Below are 21,960 nucleotides of genomic sequence, written 5' to 3'. Positions count from 1 at the left end.
CTTACTGACCTTCAACATGACTTTTTAGCCTAGCATCCCCAGAGTTTGCAGAGAGAGAATCAGTTCTTTTTGAAACCATTCTTTACTCAGGTGGATCGTTAAACATTGACAGGCTTTTTTGTGTGTTCTCCATCTTGGCGGTCTGGAACTGGGTTGAAGCATGTTTCATGACCCATTTACCATTTGCTCAGGAAGCCGGCTGAACAGGTTTCCTTCATCTCAGAGACCATCTCGCATGGCCATTTAAAAATCTTGTAGTAATGAGTAGTGCTTATAGGAACTACCTCTCACTGTCTGGTGTTTGCTGTCTCACGATTCCCCAGGTAGGTGATGCTCTGATGCTGCCCCCCCTTGTGAATTGATGACGGGTACAGAGAGAGAATAAACTGCGTCTAAGACGGAACCAGAGAACGAGTGTGCTGGGAGCCACCGTAGGAACAAGCGACCTGTCTGGCAAGGAATACAGCATCCTTCTGAGAGCCTCTTCTCAACATTATCCCACAGACCAAGACTTCCTTGTGGGAAAGAACACTTAGGATCTTGCTATCAGCTGCCCTAAACTTTTGCTGAGCCAAAATAAGACTTTTGCTGCAGAACTGAACAAGATATTTCATTTTTGTGTCTTTTAATTTTCCTGGTTGCAGTCTTAGTTATTCAGCCCTGAGAATTTTGAGTCACATTTGTTGCTATTATTTTTGCATGCACTTTTCAAAATGATTGACTTAAGCTTCCTGACTGAAGAGGAACAAGAGGCCATCATGAAGGTTTTGCAACGGGATGCTGCTCTGAAGAGGGCCGAAGAAGAGAGAGTCAGGTAAGAGGCCAGAGAAGCCCTTGGGCATGAGGGAAGGAAGAGGCAGTCTGTACGAAAATAGGACACTGGGTTTTTTTTTCAACCGTAAGTGGTAGTTCTGACTCGGAGACTGAATTTATGGATTCCAATTTTAGGTTCACTTCCTGGACAAAACATTTTTCTTCTTGGTGCCTCTTAATTTATCCTACTGGACTCCTACCAGAAATAGGGTCTTGATTAAAAACCTAACTAAATTCCTTTAACTTATTAAATACTGTGATAAAAATGAAATGTATACAACCACATACATCTACATTTATGGGTGTGTGTGTATATTTCTATCCACTTAAAAAAACTGGATCTACTTCTTTTTAACTGAATCATGAACCAAATTAGAATTTTAAAAAATTTTTAGAATTTTGAAAAGAAAAGTAGCTCACATTTCTGCATGCTTTCAGAAATGTTGGAATTGGTTTTAATGGCACAATTGAAAGTATTCTCTGAGCCAATTTTTCATTTGTCTTGGGTCGCATAAAGAGGAGTGGCAAGTTTGATACACTATTCTTGTTGGGTGGAACCCAAATGTTGCATGTCAATATTCCTACCACTTTCATTCACCTTTGTGGTCGAACAAGCACTAGGCCAGAATGCTGAAGAACTTGACTTTATCCAGGCCCTGCCATTTACTGCCTGTGTAATCTTGGGCTTTGAAGGCAGTGACAGGCTTCCTGAATGTAAGTTAGTAGTATTAATTTTATGATTCTCACCCCAGGAGTTATCCGAAAGGAGCATAAGATATGTTCTTACTTCCTGGGACACAAGACCATGAATAATGGCTTTATTTTTACCATTTCCATATTTTAACACTTATTTAACATGGATGATTTGTAAAAGAACATGCTAAAATTCACTTCAAACACTACAGAATGTCTGATTATGACTACTAAAATAACTTCTATATAGACAGTATTTAACAAACTGCAAAGGACTTAACATGCCCATTATTTTTTATGAGCTCACATACTGTTTTGCAGTTGGTGGGTGGAGTGGGATATAATTACCCCATTTGATGTGTGAGGAAGTTGACTTTGAGACAAGTCAGTTGACTTGCCCAATATCACACAACTGGTAGGTGTCAGAAGTGAGAATCAAATCCTAGTCTTAGGTACTCATTTGTTAGCTCCACTTCCTCTGCCTGAGAAAACAATGACAGACAGGCTATCCTAGGACCTGGCAATGGAGGAAGGGGCTGGCTGTCATGGTATGAAGTAGGACACTGAGCTATGATGACAAGCAGTGGCTGTAGGTAGTGGGGAATCGTGCTGTTCCTCAAAGGTACCTTGCAATGCTCCACGCACCTGGATGGGGCTCTGCTGTGCCTTCTTTGCAGATGGTGTGCCTTGAACTGTGTCCCCAGGAGAGATGAAGGATTGTCACTAACCCAGGCATTAGAGCGTCTCGGTAGCATTAATCCTCTACCCGTTCATAGTTTATAAGGCCCTATTATGAATGTTATCCTCTTATGTTCCTCACAGCTACCCTGACATTTGTCTAAGCAGGGACTATTGTACCCATTTAGGAGTAAAGGCAGGAGGTGTGGGAGCATAGAGAAAACATTGATTCTTTAAGCATAAGCGGAAATGGAATTTCCTTTATCCTCTCAAAAGAAAAGATGGGGAGAGGACTTAGAAAACAGTAGAGCTGGGACTGCACCGACTCCCTCTTTCCACCTCAGGATGTGGGCCCGTGCGTTTTGGAGAGGTGCGAGTACCTTTGATTCCTTCTGCTCAGGAGGTGTTATTTATGGTCTGCAATTCTCCCCCTCTAGATAGTCAGCTTACAAGGAGAAAGCCTCCTTTCATTCCCTCCCTCCCTTCTATCTTTTCCTGGCACCTGGGATTCCAAACTGCTAAGTCTTGCCTGTAGTTCTGATTCTGTATGAATAGAGTGAAGGTGTTTCTTGGGCACTTGCATTGGTTGATGAAAATATCCTAAAAAAATGCAAAGTTCTGCCTGAAACTGGGCCTTGTAAGGGCTGTGAGTGTGTACCTTCTGGCATCAGCCAATCTACAACTTCAGCGAAAATGGTGTGAGTCCCTTCCTAGTGTTGGTGTTGCAGACGCTCCTTCTGTCTGTTGTTTCTGAAGGTGCCCCAGCAGCTGCCACTGGTGCTGCCTTTGTGTTTTGCTTTTGTGAATAAATGACAGGAAGAAGGTTTGGATTGATGAAAGCCCTGGTGTGAGTCAAACCCTCCCTACCATCACTTTCCCAATAGAGTTTCTAGTTAGGCACCATGCACCTCATGTAGACTTGACCATGGGCAGTTTCAGGACCCTGGAGCTGGGGAGCAGTGACAGTGCACAGATAGATGACAGACCTATGGCTTGTTGACCTTGAAAAAGGCCCAACTCATAGCCTGACCCCCTCTTTGCTTTAGGCCTGAAGGGACTTGTGGGGATGATTTGGAGGTTGTTCTGTTCCTGGGATGGTGGAACCAGAACTGGATCTCTGAAAATGTTACTCTACGGGCTTTTGTTTGTCAGCGCCTTTTCCATTCCATTGCTGTTTGTCTTTGCCTCTTCCATCAGAGTTATAGCCTAATAACTCTGAAAGTTTTTTTTTGTTGTTGTTGTTGTTCCATATCAGTCATTTTACAGAAAAAGAATTTTAAAGCCCAGAAAGTGTAAATGACTTGCCCAGGTCCACACAGCAAGTCAGTGCCAAAGCCATGATGAGAAAAGCTGTTGGACCAGTGCTTTTCCCTCTGCTCTATTCTGCTCATCATTGTTATTCTTTCAGAAAGGAACAGCAAGGGTTTCATCATGACGTAAAGAACTCTGCTGCATGGAACTGGAGATGAAACTGACATGCGTTTGCATCTCATTCCTACCACTAATGAACTGTGTTTCACTGGGCAAGTTATTTAACCTCTCTGAGCCTCAACTCAGAGTGGGCATGATCATAATACTACATTTAAATTTGAAAGATTAAAGTCAGGATTAAGTAAAATAATTTTTAGGAAGTGAGAGATAGGGAGAGATTTGGTAAAAGATACAAAATTACAGTGACCTGATCACTATATGTTATGTATATCAAAACATCACTGTTTCCTCATGAATATATATAATTATTATTTGTTAATTAAATTAAAAATAATTTTTAATCTTCCTGGCACATAATATGTGATAGTTCATTTTAATTCCTTTATTCACACCACTCTACCTATACCTCCGGACAGGGACAGGAGATTCTAGTTAGTAGACTGATTCCTTAGAAGGAAATTACTCCTAAAACTCTTAATTATTTAATGTAGTAGAACTTAATTGAGCACCTGTGAAGTACAAGGAACTGCTCTGGACAATGATATGAAGAGAATTCTAGGGTGATTGAAAACATGGCCCCAGCTCTCAAGGAATTTACTATCTAATGACCTTTATCCATTGAATGGATTATCAGTTGCAAATTTAAAATCTCAGTTTTGTTTCCCTAACATGACTTTACAATGCCCCAGTCCTCCTAGGTGTTATTCAGCTTAGAAACACATTATATAATTACATCAATCCAATCAAAACATCATTAGAAAGGCTTTATTACTAAAATTCAGAATTTTCTTTTAAATACGAATGTTTTATAGACTTTGGAGTATAACTCTCCCGTAGCCACGAGGACATCACTAATGGATACATCACTGTTGCCCACAAGACCAGATATCGCTTTAGAATCTTTTTCAGTATGGCTCTAGATGAGATCTGGCATTCAAATGGAAATATTGCCATTCCTAATATATCCAGTGCTTTGACTTGTTCACAACCAAGCTCATTCAAGATACTTTGGAGATGATTTAGTTTATATGTTACTTCCCATCTCTTTATTTATTTTTAATTTTTTAAAAAAAGATTTTCTCTGTGTCACTCAGGCTGGAGTACAGTGAGGCAATCATAGCTCACTGCAGCCTTGAACTCCTGGGCTCAAGTGATCCTCCTGTCTCCCAAGTAGCTAAAACCACACGTGTGTACTACCACATCCAGCTAATTAAAAAAAAGGTTTTGTTACCTCCCATCTTGATTTCATGGATAGGAAAAATGAGTGTTGCACAGAGACATATCCAGTTCCTAAATCACTTGGTCTGTTCATGGTAGAACATGGACTTGTACCCAAGGAAATAGTCACTGGGGTGTCTCTGGGGTACAGCCGAGACGATAACGGTTCCAGATCACTGTTGCTACCACACTGTCTTTTATGCTGCTCCACTACCTGTAGCCATAAGTACTGGACCCAGTTATTACCATGTATTGCTACACAGCCTGCTTCCCTAGCTCCCATGTGGAGACATTTCACAGACTAGCAGTGAAGGAGACATTAGGGTGGATTATTTCTTTCTCTTCCACCCCTGTCCTGTGTTTTGTCTCTTGCTGCCCTGCCCCACCTTTAAGGAAACATAACCATACATACACATATGTAATTTTAGTCTTTTATGGTTTGAAAATCACATACTCAAAAGGTGGCATTTCCTGTGCTTTGCGTCACACTGCCAGCAGGAAATTGCTGCTCATGTCTGTCTGTACACCACTGCATCCCCCACCCCCATATACACACAACCACATCTACGGCGATGGGTGTTTTTGCAGTAGATATGATCTCAACCGCCACCACATCTTATGATTCTCAGCTGCCTCCTTAGACCTAGTTGTTTTTCTTTTTCTTTTTTTTTAAATGAAGGCAGTTGTCATTGAAGAACTAATTTCCAGGACCTCTCATGGTGTTTTTCTGTCAAAGCAAAGGGGAAAGGAACCAGTATTTGTCAGGGACTGTACATGGATCTTCACATGGATTTTCCTGTTTCATCTTCAAAACAGTATAGCTGAATCCACTTAACAGATGAGGAGATAGGGTTGAAGAGGGTAACTGCCCTGCAGGATTGAAGCCTTGCTGATCCAACGTCAAAGCCTGTGCACTTTCCTTACACTGTGCTGCCTCTCAGCAGACTGCAGAGACCTATGATATGTCATGTAAAAGATGTATATTTCTTGTTTTTCACTGTAAGGAAGTTTTGCAGTTTGTTTTCCATGTGTTGGTTTTCAGATTCTTCATCAAAGATTGAGTTCCTTGGGAGAAAGAGTGAAGTGTGACAGCCATCTTAGAAACCAAAATCATGTTTGGCTCTCTGAGGCAGAACTGGGTAGTAGAGAGTGTGTTGGCTGGGAGTCAGGCTGGCTTCTGCTGCCAGCTCTGTGTGACCTTGGGCAAGCCTCTTAACTTCTCTGGGCCGCTATCATTTTATCTAGAAAGTGAGGCCATTTGTAACTATCTAAGAATATACTGGGCAAGATGAAAAAAGAAAGGCTGGAGAACGGACCAGTCAACCTATCTGGCCAGCAGCTGTCCACAGTTGACTAGATACTATCAACCAGGTCTTGCAGATGATGTTCGAGCTTTGGCTAGTTCTGTTGAGTAGCTGGAAGCTGAGGTGTACATAAGTGAGCACAAGGAGTAAAGGGGTAGGCTGAGGGCAAAGGTGTTGAATCCAGCCCAGAGGGCATTTCTGCTCTTCTGGCTTTCCTTTGTAAGTGCTCACACTCTTGGCATGAAAAGGAGTTGACATTGGCAGTTAGGGGTGTTGTTAGAATTTTTAATGTCCAATTCCAGGCAGATGACTGGTATAGGAATTAATGAGTCAGTGAACAAATAACCAGACAGGGCTTAGATATGGCTTTTAGCATACAGAAGAGGTAAAATAGCCATCTTTTGCAATGGGTGAAATTCTTTGAACAACATGGTGAAATTGTAAGGATGAAATGATAAGAGGCATGTTAAGTGTCAGATGTGTGGTTCAGCACAAAGCAGATACTGTGTGCTAGCTGAAGGAATGGGAGAATGAATGAGAGAATGACCAGGACATCCTGTCTGGGAGGCCAGCAGGCCAGTGTACTTTCTGGATTGAGTGCTCTTCTTCAGCCCTCACTTCTGCCCACCTGCCCACCAGTGTTTACTGAGCATCTTCTCTCTGCTTAACTCTCTGCTAAACATAATGTGTGTGTGTGGAGAGGATGGTAAAGGATAAATGTCAGTCCCAAGAAATTTACCCGTTTCTCTCTTCATCTAGATGGTACAATAATTAGAGAATCAAATGCTCATTTGATTGATGTAATTAGAGTTCAGAAAAAATGAGAGATGAACATGGGCTGGAAAACGAGAATTTTTTTTTTTTTTTTTGAGACGGAGTCTCGCTCTGTCTCCCAGGCTGGAGTGCAGTGGCACGATCTCAGCTCACTGCAAGCTCCGCCTCCCGGGTTCACGCCATTCTCCTGCCTCAACCTCCCGAGTAGCTGGGACTACAGGTGCCCACCACCGTGCCCGGCTAATATTTTGAAGTTTTTCGTAGAGACGGGGTTTCACCGTGTAAACCAGGATAGTCTCGATCTCCTGACCTCGTGATCTGCCCGCCTTGGCCTCCTAAAGTGCTGGGATTACAGGCGTGAGCCACCGTGCCCAGCCAAAAATGAGAAGATTTTAACAGCAGCACTAGATAGTGGGATTTTAAAAATAATCTACATCTTTACAAAACTTAAACTTTGATGTTAGACATATGGATTTATCTACGAAATATTACTAGTGACTAAGATAGAAATAGAAGTTGATTATTAAACCTAGTAGTGACAGTCATGTTAGGAAATACGTAAGTGGCACTGAACTACATTTGAAAGAGTTTCCTGTTCTTTTGCCACTTTAAAACAAGTGAGCCAGAAACCCTTTCCTTACTATGATGGCTACCAGCCTTTGTAGGGGCCATGTGTTTCAGGGAGTTGACACACAACCTGTGCTCATTGTGCATTGATCACGGGTTTATAGACAGTCATTTAGGCAGGAACAGATCAAGAGTTGCACAAGAATCCCCACAAAGTACGTTTTAGTTGAAAAACAAAAAGAAACAATCTTATGAAAAGAAATTGGGTGTTGTTCTGCTATAAGGGTTTGTGGCCTCCTTCAACAAGAATGCTGACCGACACCACATTTCATGATGTTTTTTCCTGTTCTGATGAGAGATGAGCATGTCCTGCTGCATCAGGAGGAGACACCATCATTTTGACTAGATCTAAGGTTCACTTAATCTCAGCAGTGACAGGATCTTCTTGATCTCTTGCCTGACTCAGACAGGATGGCTGCTGAGCATTTATTTATTCTTTGATTTATTCACTCAACAGTTATTGGGTATCAGCTCTGTTCCAGGCTCCGTGCTAGGTGCTGGCATTACAAAGGTGATTAAGACATAGTCCTCACCTTCAAGGAATTTGCAAAGTCCACAGATTAGTGAGTACAACAGATGTGCAAACAGATCATTGGAATGTGATATAGTAAGGGCTGAAGTGGAGGTGCTGTGCGAGCATGGAAAAGGAGAAACTGTAATAACTGTGCCCTCCTGAGTTAGGGAAGGCTTCCCAGTGAGGCAGTGTTTGAGCTGGATCTGAAAGATGAGGAGCAACGGGCTGGACAGAGAAGTGAGGGAAAGACATCCCATGAAACTTCACATTAATTGGCCTTGTACCAAGATCTAGGCAGTACTAAGTACTTTCAGTTAAACATCTCAATCATCTCAGAAGTCCTGGAAGATAGGTCTTATTTTCCCTGATCCTTAAAAACAAGGAGACTGAAGCTTAGAGGAGTTCGATAAACTGCCCAAGATCCCATCTAGGAAGGGTCGGAACTGAGATTTGGATGTAATTTGGGGAGCCTTGAAAACCCAGAGTCTTTCTGCCACAACTTCCTGCCTCTGTCATCTACAGAGGTCACAGAAGAGCATTGGAGAATAGTAAGAAGCCGAGCATGCTGGCAAGTGGGGTATGGGCATGAGTGTTGGAAAAATGAATCTGAAAAGGTAACCTGAAGCCTTTTTAGGTGGTCAGGAGCCTCATCTGATATTCCTCCACTCTTCAAGAACTGAATAAATACCCCCTATTTTCCAGACACTAAACAAAGATGTATTGAGTACAGACCCTGCCCCCAGGAACTCACTGACCAGGGAGAAGTAGAAGAACTTCTCCATTCTGGAACTGAACTCAAACTTGGTCCTTTTGGGAGGAGAAAGCAAAGGTTCGCCAACAGTCCAGCAGTTGTTTGCTCTGCTGGAAACCTTAGGCAGTATCAAACCATTAGGAACATTTAATAAAAGCCATGATCTCATTGCTGACTGAGAACTATGAAGTGATGATGCTCTCCCTCTCATGGTTTGTAGATGGGCTGTCATGACAAGGAGAGGAAGTTCCTGTAAGAGTTTACTCTGGGTGGAAGGACACTCTCCAGGCACGCTTGGGAGAGAGGAGACATTCTTGCTAGACCTGGGATAACTGCTCCCCCTCTTTTTCCCACTCCCAGGTGTGCCAGTGTGCAACCCTTACATGCAGCGCTGCTGCCACCTTGGCCCATTCACATTCTCTGCCTGAAACACTTTGATTTGCTAATTGAGGAAGAGTGCATATTAGTTTGAATGACTATCTTAAAACTCTCTTGGATTTATGTAGCACTTTATCTTCCAAGAGTATAGTGTTCCCTTACAGCTTTTATTCCACTTTATTCTAAGTATATCTCTACAAACAAGAGAGATTTTGTGATGTTTTTATTTTATTGAGATGGATAGAGAGATGGAGAGGTTAAGACTTGTCAATTAGAACAAAGTTTTTAGGGAAGTTTTAGGAGGGCAGACTGTCTTGTTTGTTCTTTAGGTTTTAGTTTTTCAGTAAGCATGAATAATTGTGAAACTCTTAAATACAGTATCTGCACAAATGGAACTTGCCTGTACACACTCCTCCTCAATTTTGGTCTTCCCTGATTCCAGCAGCTTTTTAAAGGTTCCTTCCCCTAACAATAAGCATAAGAGGCACCACCCCTCCTCCACAGGCTTCCAGGAAAGTCTCTGATAAACTCATATCATGCAAAATGGAAAGGACTGATGAGCTAATGACTACCCCATCCAGTGTTTATTAGGTGCCAGGGAGATGCAGAGAGCTATTGCATGAATTCACTTAGTTAAACCTCATAGAAACCCCAATTTTAAAGTCCAAAGGTTACTATTAGTAATGCTTTTTTATGGATAAGGAAACCAAGGCTTAGGGAAGCCTACCGTATTATCCCTCCCTGGGGTATTTGCATTTGAACAGCAGACACTGAAGAATGCAGGCAGAAAGTGAATCTGCTCTTGAGAAATTTCAGGCATCATATGGGAGTCATGGATTAAACCTTTATTTGAAAAAATGTTGGCCTTGTCTTCTCTGACTTTTCAAAGGCGAACATACCTGCATTAGTCATCTGGGAAGTTTTTGGGATCATCTGAAATATTAAAGCTTCATTTTAGCTGTATGTTTACACATGTCTTTATGCAGTGTCACAATGAACTCATTTATTTACTGTGGGTTCTCAGCAAACTAAAGCTCTTTTCCTTTTGTAGACATTTGCCTGAAAAAATTAAGGATGACCAGCAGCTGAAGAATATGAGTGGCCAATGGTTTTATGAAGCCAAGGCAAAAAGGCACAGAGACAAAATCCATGGCGCAGATATCATCAGAGCATCTATGAGAAAGAAGAGGCCCCAGGTAGCAGGTGAGTTGACTTGGCTAGTGCATTTACAACCAGCATTCGTTTGGGAAGAAAGAGCTGGGAGAAGGGAATGGTGTCAGAAATCTGCTGATGGAAATCATTTGGATGTATGCTTTTCGTAATGCGTGGCCCTCTACTTTAAAATTCCCTTGCCTTGGATTTGGATGGATGAGGGCAGAGCTAAGTGACTCAGTGTGGTGTAGAGGAACATAGGAAGCCCTTTAGGTGCCCTGTTGAATTACAGTAGCATAGATAACTGGGGCCTGTAAGGGATCTACCACCTCTTCTTTGGCTTTTAACTCTGAAGATTCAGAATCTTCCGAGTAAAGTGAAGGGCTTAGACAAAAAGATATCAGCCTCTCTGTTCAGTGATCTTAACATATGGTAGTACTTTCTTAATTAACCAAGTATATTATTTAAGAGACTGTAAAGGCATTTTTTTAATGGAAAACCCTTCTTATTTATATGATTAAACAAAAATAAATTAAGCTGCATAGGAACAATTTTAAAGTTGAGAGAAACATCGACTTTGTTTTGAGGCTGTAGTAGCTGACGCAGCATCTCCTTGCTACCTACTTCAGCCTTCTCTGTGAACCACAGTGATACATTCAAAAGCCTGTGAGCTCACACAGGAGTTTTAAAACACTTTTCCATTGGTTCTTCACCTGCTCATTGCCTGCCATGTCTGTGGCCTGCAATAGTAACATTTAAAAGTGAAAGTCAAAAGAGGGGGAAATAAAAATGCCAACCAACCAAAAACCCACTTTAGCCTAAAGGTTTGGGGGGAAATCTTTACTTCTCCACCCATCTACTGAATTGATGGGATTTATACTATCATGGCAATGCCCATTTAAAAGTGGCAAAGGCAGCCAGCATCCCACCCCAAATGGGCTTGTAGCATGGTTTCTGTGGCCAGGGGAGTTACTGTGATAGTGCATATTCCTTATATCATGGCACTATTTTTATGTCTTTTTTTTTTTTTTTAATAGAGTCTCACTATTTTGGCCAGGCTGGTCTCCAACTACTGGCCTCAAGCAATCTTCCTGCCTCACCCTCCCAAAGTGCTGCAATTAAAGACATAAGCCACCATGCCTGGCGAAGGCAGTATTTTGAGGGCTTGTTTTAGATTCTGTTGAGTTCATTAAATACTTACTGGTTGCCTTCTCTCTAACTCTGGCTTAGTCCATGTAAAGCCTTGTTAAGGTCTACCTTATACTCAATAAGGAAAATAGCTATCACCTTTTGAGCATCTAATATACAATAGACATTTAATTTCTATTATTTCTGATTGTTGCAGTAATCCTGTAAGGTAGGCATTATTTCCCCCATTCTATACATGGGACATATGGAGCTCAGAGAAGTTAAGTAACTTGCCTGAGATCACATAATTGGCAAATGGCAGAGCCAGGATTTCAAAGTATTTCTGAATTAGTGCCATACTCCTTGCAGATAAAGACTGACTGCTTAGTATGTACAGGGCATTGTTTGCAGCCCCCTTGCTTTTCAAAATCACCCAGACCTTCAGAAATCTTGAGGGGTACTGGTTAGTACCAGGGGACCCCATTTTGCAGATGAAGAAACTAGACTTATGTGTAACAGGACCTGTTGGGGGATACTGTCCTGGAATGTGGGTATTTAGAAATTGGAAGCTCCAGCACTGCTTCACCCTTATTATTGATGAAAGTATTCTGGGCACTTACTGGCTCTGTGGCCTTAGGCAAGTTTCTTGAACTTTTTGATTCTCAATTTTCAAATCTGTATACTTGGAAAATAGCTTTCACCTCATAGAATAATGCATGCAAAGAACTCAGCACTGTGCCTGGTAGTTATCATTCAGTTGATGCTAATTATCAGAGATGTTCAGGTAAAGAGTGAGTGCTGGATGTTCAGAGGCAAAAAGAGTTTATTTTCTGAAGCAGGAGCACAGAATTTTTATGGGGGCTCTGACATCTGAGCTGGGATTGAAGAGTGTGTAATTTTGGATTTGTAGAGACTATGGGGAGGAGGAGAAGGCAGTGGAGGAAGACATTCCTAGACCATAATCATTTGTTCCCCTTTGTATCTTAGAGCACATACAAGATATTTCAACACATTGTAGCTATTCAGTAAATGCTTGGTAATGATGGTGCTTCTATCCCACTGAGGACTTCCTGCCCTGAGCATCCCCTGGCCATGCACATTTAGACCTGACCCCAACTCAGTTCAGATTAACCTAGAGGCAGTCAGAATTTTTCTTTAATGGTCTCTGGAGTTACTCGCACATTTAAAGGTATGCTCATTCTCTCAGGAGACTCTGCTTGGGGAAATCTAATGTGGGAATTTATTGACTTCTCTTTTAGATGTAATTCTGATCAACTGCTTAGATCCAGTGATTGCCTTGGCACTGGGAAGGCCTGAGGTTCAGGTTCAAGCCTTCACTGATAAGAGCTGATAAGAGAGTTGTAGGTCATGGAGGTGAGAGATAACCTTCCTGTCTTTATTGTTTCCTGTTTCAGCTGAGCAGAGTAAAGACAGAGCAAATGGGACAAAGGAAAGCTGGGTGAATAATGTCAACAAAGATGCTTTACTTCCTCCAGAGCTGGCTGGCGTTGTAGAAGAGCCAGAAGAAGATGCAGCACCAGCAAGCCCAAGGTGAGGCAAAGCTTCTGGGGGAGAGCTGCGGCATGTAGCTTTCATGGCCTCGGGTGTCACATGGGCAGAATGGCAGTCTATGAGTACAAATGCCAGACTGGGGTTATAGGCAAGGGGGAGGGGCAGTGTATGAGAGAATTCTGGGCCCCAATGCAGATGAAGCCCAAGTAGTACTCTTTCTCAGCTTTCAGAATTTCCAACAAATCTACATCTTAAATAAAATAAAAATGTTAAGTGGTGATTTCTTGCAGCACCAGCAAGAGCCGTTTTTATTTCTCCCATGGATTTCTACTTAGAGTAGAATGAAGAGGTACTTCAAAATGACTTTGGGGAATACGTCATTTCAGGGAAAAGATAAATTATGATCAGATTGTAACAGCCTAGTGCAACGGAAGAAGCTCAAGCACAAGAACCAGACAGATGTGAATTCAATTCCTGAATCTGCCGTTTATTAGCCATTTGACTATGGGCAAGACATTTAACCTTTCTGAGTCTATACTGTTAACTATGGCTAGGAACAATAATGTATACCTGAAAAGCTATGGTAAGAATTAGTGATAAGGTATGTAGAATACCTGGCATGATAGATACTCAGTAAATGCCTCTTAAGGATATAGATTATCTTCAATATTATAGTCCTGGGGTTTTTTGGTGTTTTCTCTGCATGTTGTTATCTGACTAATCAAAATGTACATTTGTACATCCTTGCTGAGATGCAGCCAATTGTGGGATTACTTTGCTATAAACCTTTTGAGCCATAATGATTTGTTTTTAGGTATTTAAGGATATTCTCATTGGTGTCTGTTCCTTGAGGGCATAGTTGTTACCCTTTAGTGAGAGGGGCAGTTGCCTTTTATCTGTAGCTCCTCAATTAAGTTAGTTCAATTCGGAGTCTCTAACTGGGATGAAGTTGATGAATTTACTGGTGGGATGTCACTGAATCAGGGTCCAAGGCTGAAGCACCCGAGAATGGGGATATTTCTAGCATAGTTTATAGGTGTCAGGGAGGGTATATGATATAAGTACCAATAGGAATTTTAAAGTCAAATATTAGTAAAGATATGTCACGTGGATAATGGAATACTGACTCTATGGGTACTCTAAGGGTACCCTTTATTTATCTATTTCCCATTTGGAAAGGGGATCATTTTGTTTCCCATGAATGGCAGGCTGCACTCTTTCCCCTCTGGGACTATTTGTAATTTTCTTTTGTATCTGTAGAGGCCATCTTGGCTGGGGATAAAACACCTTAATAGTAGTCACTAATTGATAATGTGACCTTGCAGTAGTACTGACTTAACTCCTTGGACTTTTATTTCCTCAGCTTTAAAATGGGAGTAATAATATTAATAGTTTTCTAGAAGAATTACTGAGAATTTAATTAGCTAGTGAATATAGAATTCCCAGTGCAGGCCATTAGCATGTAATAAGTGCTCAAGAAATGGAAGCATGAGCTCTTGCCTACATGCAAGATATTTCAGGAAGCCCAGGAAAGAGTGTGAAGGACACACTATTCTGTTCCCCTGGGTGACTCCCCACTTGCCACCTGCCTATAGTCTCTCTAATGGAATGAAGGCCTTCCTTCATAAAGAAATATGAGACCTAACATACTACCATGTTAAAGAAACCCAAAGAGAGAGAACATAGTTATTTATATTTACCACCAAGAAGCTGAGAGGCGCTCTTAAGAGTTGGCTTTGATGGGGACTGGGGAGCACTAGAGCACTGACCGACTGAGGGAGGAGGGAGCAGGTGCCACAGAAGGGGAAAGGAGATGATTTGGGAGCATCAGAGACAAATAGCTCATTGCCCCATTTTATCTGGGTCAGACTTTCCATCTTTTTCTAGGAACTTATTCTATCTTAATGGGCCTGAGGGACAGAGGTGCCATTGCCTTCATAGCCTAACTTTTTCTTCATGAACCATGAGGCTGGTGGGTATTTTCCCACTCTTCCTCAACTTGAGGCTAGTAACATAGCATTCAAGATTAGCATCTCCATTATTTTCTGCATTCCTTGTGTGACTTCAGGCAAGTCTTTCAGGTCTCATCTGTAAATCAGAACAGAATTGCCTCACCAGGATATAGTGAGATTAAATGACACAGGGCATGGGAATCACTCAGCATTTCTCAGGAAGAAAGAAAATTGGCCATTTTCCCGTGGCATGAAAATTGTTATTATTACATGGATGATGTATGGTTGAGAAGGCAAGAATAAAGATGTTAGACGTATTCCGGATGCTTTGCTCATTAAAGGCCAATCCTGTAACACATGCCATGGGTGGTAATTATCCAGAAAGTTAGAATGAGCTATTTTTTACTTCCTTCTTTCAATATTAGAAACTACTACCTTACTCAGTATCAAGTTCCTGCAATGTTTCTTACCTATACTTTAACCTTTGTGAACTGGGTGTGTTAAGTGTATTTTGGGGCCTGTACTTTTAGACTAAGTGAACTTTAATAGAATGACTCAGTACCTGTCAATATTTTCTTAGCCAGGAGTCAGAAGTTGGGGAGTGTAAGGTAATAGGCTGGTTATTGTAGTTTCTGGAGTTTTGCTAATATGCTCTGTTGCAACATCTTTCTTTCTGTTGTGGGCACAATTCTGTGGGGTCACAGAATTTTACTTCACACATGAAGAAGTAAAACACTGTGGGTACCCAGCATGTAGTCAAGCATTGGCAGCTGCCTGCATTCTTTCTGAACTCACCTTTGTTTGCACCTGGAGCACAAGGAAGCAGAGAGGTTTATGAGCAGAGGAGAAGAAAATAAGACTTGTTCTGGAGTAGCAAAAGGAAAACCCTGAATGCTCACATTTCTAGTTCTGGTTACAGACTTTTCAGGTGGGCATTGTTGGTTGGACCAGCACTTCATAAACCCTTTGTAGTAAAGGACTAGTTTTGTTTCATTTTAAAGTTTTTATTTCTAATCATCACAGATTGATATCTTTTGTAAAGTATAATGAGAATGAATACTAGAAAAATGAAATACAGAAAACAACAGTGGCATGCAAAGATAAGCCCATTGATCATGTTTGCTATAAATAGTTCTTCAGCACATAGCCTCCATTTCTGTACTTATCTCATTATGAACCAGCGACAAACAGTTCATGGATGGGCACTGGTCCATGAACCATATGCTGATAGCACATTGTGCGCCCCCAACAACAGAAAATAACTGTTGAATATGTACACAGTAATCCACAGGACATGGCTGAGCCTAGGTGGGGAGTACAGAATGAAGACTCATCCCATGAAGGTCAGAACCCTGTCCATAAATGAGGTATAATGTTTCCTGACTATCAAAGTAGGCCTGTTCTGGTTTTACTAAGAAGCTCTCACTTCAGAAGTGTCCCCATGAGCCCTGGCAATTATAGAAAAATAGAGGAGAATTTGAGGGCCCTCTCAGATTTGCATAGCTGTGACAGAAGAGCATTCAAGATGGAGAACTAGACAGCAGGAGGTAACCTATAAAACTCTGTGTGGCCACGCCCCCTCCTTGGCTTGTAAGGGGGCTTGGCTGCTGCACAGGTTTGTAATGTCTAGTAATCAAACATCTCTAGAGAATGTCTCCCAAATGAGTTTAGGGAGAACAAGATAAACCCTTCACAGTGGTATTTCAGTCCATGGCATTGACAGGCTTTCTTCTGGGCACTTACCTGTAAAATGGCAAGAAAATGATAAATTTCTTTGCAAGCAAAACTGTGCATTTACACCTAACTTTGTTTTTGGTAGAATTAAAACACTATTTGGTAAGTCTTTGTGCTTCATTGCCTGTGCCTCAGGGATGCTTCTGACACCAGTCTCCTTCTTACCCTCTGTTGAAAAGAACCGATCAATTACAGACACATCTTTAGCTCTTAGTTTTCCCACACAATGCTCTTTTTCCTGAAAGTCTTTAGTAGATATTAATTTCCCTCTCCCAGAAGGATTAGCTATTGCGTTTACCCCTAGTATTAAGACGAGTGTAAGGTACCTAGCTTGCTCCCAAAGGCAGGGTAGAGATGAGCCAATCTGAGATAATGCATCTGATGTTTTTTCCTGGGATTGATAGCAAATCTAGTAATGTGAAGATTTCATTTCTTGGAGGCCTGGCCTACAAAGTCATTTATATTGAGCTCTTAAAATAATTCTTCTTAATCCTATAAGATCTCAGATTTACTCATATCAGTTGTAGTAGGAATAGTTTCACTGTGACATAAAAATGCCTCATACTTTTATATCTGCGTTCAGTAACTCTGTAGCCTGAACTGTGGGAACACTGGAGAACTATGTATACTCACAAGTAATATTTTACTTAAAGAAATACTGACTTGAAGGGCTTCACATAAGATATTTTCTAATTTGCTTCCCTCATTCCATCCCTGAGCCGTCTCTTCATTTGTTTGCTCATTTGTTCATGCTTCATTAAGTGCCAACACATCCAGCACAGTTCTGGGTGCTGGGGATGAGACACAGCTTGAGCCCTCAAGGAACTCACAGTACAAAGGGAGAGATCAAAACAACAAAAAACAAGTCAACAACACTTGTAAAATTTGTTTCTGGTTCTATAAACAACATTTGAGCTAAAAAAGAAAACCTCAGAAAAAGGCATATCTGCTATTATTTTTAACTGTTTTAGAGAGAATGACTGGTGAAGGTTAAAAAAATTTTTTTAAATGACTGCACGTGCATAGAAGCACTTTGTGGCTGGATATAGCAGGCAGCTGCCTGTGTGGTATAATTTTAAGACAGCTGTAAAACTTCTTCCCCCAGTGGCCCTTCCACAGTACCTGATGTTATTTATTCTTTTTAGTTAAGATTTCAAAGACTTGTATTAGAATGAAGATGCTTTTAGGAGGGGCACCCTTAACAAAGTAAACTAATTCTGTCTTAGTGCTGCTTTTAATGTTGCAGATCCTTTTTTGAAGAGTGCCTGAGGGAAGAAAGTTACAGAACACAGGGTGTGGAATTTGGCTTGCTTCATAGTTTAAAAATCTTATCATGTGGAATGTATTGAGTATCTTTTATATTCAGGACACAGTCTACTACCCTCTGAGAGGAATTCTAAGAAACAGAAGACACAGTATCTGGTTCTATTCTGTATTCTCTTAAGAAAAATAATACAACTATTTATGAAAATCTGACCACATGATAGCAAATAGTGCCAGGAAGAAAGGAAATTCCTAATTCAAAGTACCAATAAAATGTGCCGCAATAATTGAGGCAAGAGAGACGTACTCCTAGCCTGGTTGATACAAAAGGTAAGATTTGGACTGCATATGAAGAGTATAGGGATGATTTGGGTAGACAAAGAAAGCAAAAAGAAAACACAGGGAGGGACTGGGGAATAGGTTAAGTGGAAATAGCTGAGTCAGGTGAGTTTCTGAGGCAGTAAGTAGATTGACCATTTTGTTTGGCATGAAGGGTCAACAGAAAGGAAGAATAGAAAAGTATATTGGGGCAGATGGTGGATGGTCTCCAGTACCTTGCCGAGGAGTTCAGACTTCATTCCACAGGTCTTGAGGATCCTGCAAAGGTAAGGAACAGAAGAAAGACACCATCAAAGTTGCATTTTGGACCATCCCAGCATAGTGGTAGAATGTAGAATGGTTTAGGAGAGTGGAACTTGGGAGTCAGGAAGCTAGATGTCAGGCCAATAGGGTTGACACAAATAAAGGAGGTGTCAGTAGAGGTAGAAAAGAAGAAACAGATGTGGGAGTCCCCAGGAGGGAAGAATCACCCAGACTTGTCTCCAGTCCTGTTGCCACAAACCACTGCTTTAATGCAAGAAACCAGAGGCAGTATAGCCTAACCATTACCATGATTGTCTTTGGAGTCAGACACACCTGAGTTCAAATCCCCAGCTCTTTTCCCAATTTTGTGACATCAAGGAGGTTACTTAACCTCTGTGAACCTCAGTTTTTTCATAAGTGAGATGGAGAGAATGATAGATAACTCAGAGAGATGATGCAAAGATCAATTGAGAATAAGATGGTTGCGGTACTGATTGCCCAATAAAAGACAGACAAGCAAAACATAGTATCCCTTGAGAGAAACAAAGCTACTAGGAAGTAGCTGCATTTTCAGACAAAATTTGAGGCAATAAGACTCTTGTTTTAATTTTTTCCTATTAAGCAGACCGTAAACTTTAACTGAGTATCCCACCCTCATCCCAATTTGTCCCTATCCCAACCACAAGGTAACCCAATATGTCCTGTGTGTTTCTAGTATTTTAGTGTCTGACCATGTGTTCTGACTGTTTTGCTTCTTCCTCTCTTTTTCTTTCTGAATAGCAGAAACAGGCATTTTGTTTAATACCTAAATAATCTGCCTCATTATAGTTTGGCAAATAATGTGGATTAAAAAAAAAAAAAAAAGCCAGCCTCCTGCCTACTATCTGTGGCTGCTTCTCCTGGCACTGGCTCAGTTGGCCCTCATTTATTTAGCCATTCACCAGTTATGTACCAGGCACTGTGCAAGGCACTGCAGGGGATAGAAAGATGTTTGAGATACTCTTGAGGGATCTCCCACTTTACTATGCGAGGTAAGATATGTATACACAGAAGAGGTTACATAGTAGACATGAAATGCATAGCTAGATATAGCTCAGTAAGGGAGAGACCTCATCTCTAGGAGGTAGGGACTACATGATATGCAATATGGGCTGTTGAGGCTGGTGGCCTGGAGGCACAGGAACTGGAATTCCAGGGAGCAGAGGGAGAAGGATATAGACACTCTGCTTATCCTTTGGGCTTGGTGAGTGGGAAGGGGAATGGAGAAAGATGGTGGGAAAAGATGGGTGTGCCGTAGAGACCCCCAACCATCAGCACTTGGCTCAGGTCTTCTGATTATGTGACTGCTTTATTTACTAAGGAAGATTATGCAGAACACTCTGAGAAACTGAGCATAGCATTGGCGATAGGGATGTTGTTCCTTATATCACCCACTGGCTTCTAAAAATGACACTCAAGAGAAATTGCTTTCTGATTCTGAGCTATTGGTTGTTTTTATTGTACAGAGACTGAATTATATCAGTGACTAGGTTTCTTTTTCACTTCTGTTGCTAGATAGCTTGATTTAAGTTTGTGCACACCTATTACAGGAATGAAGGACTCCTGTAATGTGTCTATTAGCCTTAATTCTGGGTCCATTATACATTCCTATTCTGTTCCCTCCCCTTTCTCTCCCATCCTCTATTTCCCCCTTTCTTGCCTCTATGTAATCAGGTTGTATTTTATATCCTTCTGCTCATCTGCTATAATCCCTTTCTGGAACAATGAGGAGAGTAATGAAAGGAAGAATGACTTCCTCAAGAGCTCAACCGTTCCTTGGGAGTAATTGTGTAAAAATAGCAATTGAAGTACAGAGATAAAGAAAAGAAATGAGGCTGCAGGAACATCTAGCCCATGGTTTTAGTGACAATAATCTTGGTTGAGGTTCTGTGGCCTTGGGGGCAAATTGCTCCTCTCCTCTCCAGGACTTTGGTTCCTTGCTTCGTGGGGAAAAGCAGGAATCTTCCCCCAACTTCCACAAACTAAGGTATTTTCCCAGCTCCTGACTCTGTGATGCCACTGAGAGAACTGGTGGTGGTAACAGGACACGAAGGCTTCAGCCAATAGCGACTTCACCTCCTGTGCCTGAGGCAAGGCCACTGGAGCAGGAAGTTCCTCTCCACAGCCAGGGCCTCCATGACCCTCTTTTGCCCTTCTCAATAGCCAAGGGCGTGGTGGTTCTGGAGGGAGCCTGCCCACCTCACTTGTCTCCACTCACTCTTGCCTTACCCTCACTCTGGCGCTGTCCTGTCCCTGGGATAGGGAATCATTCTCTAGAGAATCCTTCTTCTTCCTCCGCACCAGCTTCTTCTCCTAGCCTGCTGATAGCTTTCCTCTTCAGAGGCATAATTTATGATTCCTCAAAAGGTGAGGTTTTATTCTTTGAATTATTGTTTTTTTTACAGTTCCAGTGTGGTAAATCCAGCTTCCACTGTGATTGATATGTCCCAGGAAAACACAAAGAAACCAAATGTGTCTCCAGAGAAGGTAGATTGAGCCCAGATTTTGAAAATCTCATATTTGTTAGGAATGCCATTTTTCCTCATTGTGTCAAAGCACCACAAAGAGAATTTTGTAGAACAGTTTTTTGGTACCAAACACAGGTAATTTTTACTATTTAGTTTAAGAAGTCACTCTCGTGGTGGAAAAAGTGGATTGGTCACTGCATTGCTGAACACCCAGATTTCTTGCCCTAAAGGGTAAAAAGTCTGAAGCTATTTGGTGCTGCTGCTGCTTTTTAGCATTTGGAATAAGGCTTGTTAGTTCCATGTCAGTCCTTATTCCTATATTCCTATGCATAGCTTCTTAAATCTCTGTTAGAGAGCTGCTTCTGGGAGAGAATTGCTAATTTGTTAAACTGTAGACAGTAAACATTGCTATTGAGTCCTATATTAATTTTTAAAACCTCTATTGATACCATTTTTATCATTAGAATTGATGATAATATGACTGTGAAGCACTTCAAGATACCTAAAATGTCTTCGAAATCTTTAGGAAAGGTCAATTACAGTTGTATTTTGTACAGCTGTGATCTAGCAGACTGAGAGTCTGGCGTGGTAGAAGAAGCACTGGTGGGACTCTGACCTGATTACAGACCCAAGTTTCCTTTGACCTTGATCTGGTCTTTGCTATATCCAGGGCCAAGTTTTTTCACCTGTAAAATGTGGGATTTTGATTTAAGTGCCTGATTCTGAGCTCACTTTGTAGGACTCTGGGTTTGCATATATTTTATATAATTTTTATATGGCATATATGGCAATTCCGTGCTAAGCAGATTAATCAGGACAATTGTTTTTCAAACATGCCAAATAATGGAGTTTATGGGATAAAACTATCAAAATTGAAGATAATAGGCATTTGCCAACACTGAGTTGCTGTCATGACATTTAAAATAAGTTTAATAAATAATATTTGTCC

The 21,960-nt window shown here is 41.3% G+C and overlaps 1 protein-coding gene across 12 annotated transcripts in view; it reads left to right on the top strand.

Moving 5' to 3' along the window:
- The window catches only part of SYTL2 (synaptotagmin like 2), a 161,740-nt gene that overhangs the window by 97,906 nt on the left and 41,874 nt on the right, over positions 1 to 21,960 (top strand). For 11 of the 12 annotated variants that reach the window (XM_050755787.1, XM_050755785.1, XM_050755782.1 and 8 more), the window contains 4 exons: positions 324 to 814; positions 10,233 to 10,384; positions 12,877 to 13,012; positions 20,949 to 21,030. In XM_050755787.1, the coding sequence (XP_050611744.1) occupies positions 714 to 814; positions 10,233 to 10,384; positions 12,877 to 13,012; positions 20,949 to 21,030 (471 nt within the window). In that variant the 5' untranslated portion in view covers positions 324 to 713. Of the gene's footprint in view, positions 1 to 323; positions 815 to 10,232; positions 10,385 to 12,876; positions 13,013 to 13,035; positions 18,528 to 20,948; positions 21,031 to 21,960 lie in introns of those variants that run through there. The other variant, XM_050755788.1, reaches the window with a different exon arrangement.

Source organism: Macaca thibetana, chromosome 14, assembly GCF_024542745.1.
Source record: "Macaca thibetana thibetana isolate TM-01 chromosome 14, ASM2454274v1, whole genome shotgun sequence".
Taxonomy (NCBI): domain Eukaryota; kingdom Metazoa; phylum Chordata; class Mammalia; order Primates; family Cercopithecidae; genus Macaca; species Macaca thibetana.
Note: the sequence above shows the minus strand (reverse complement) of the source record. Positions and strands in the feature narration are given on the sequence as shown.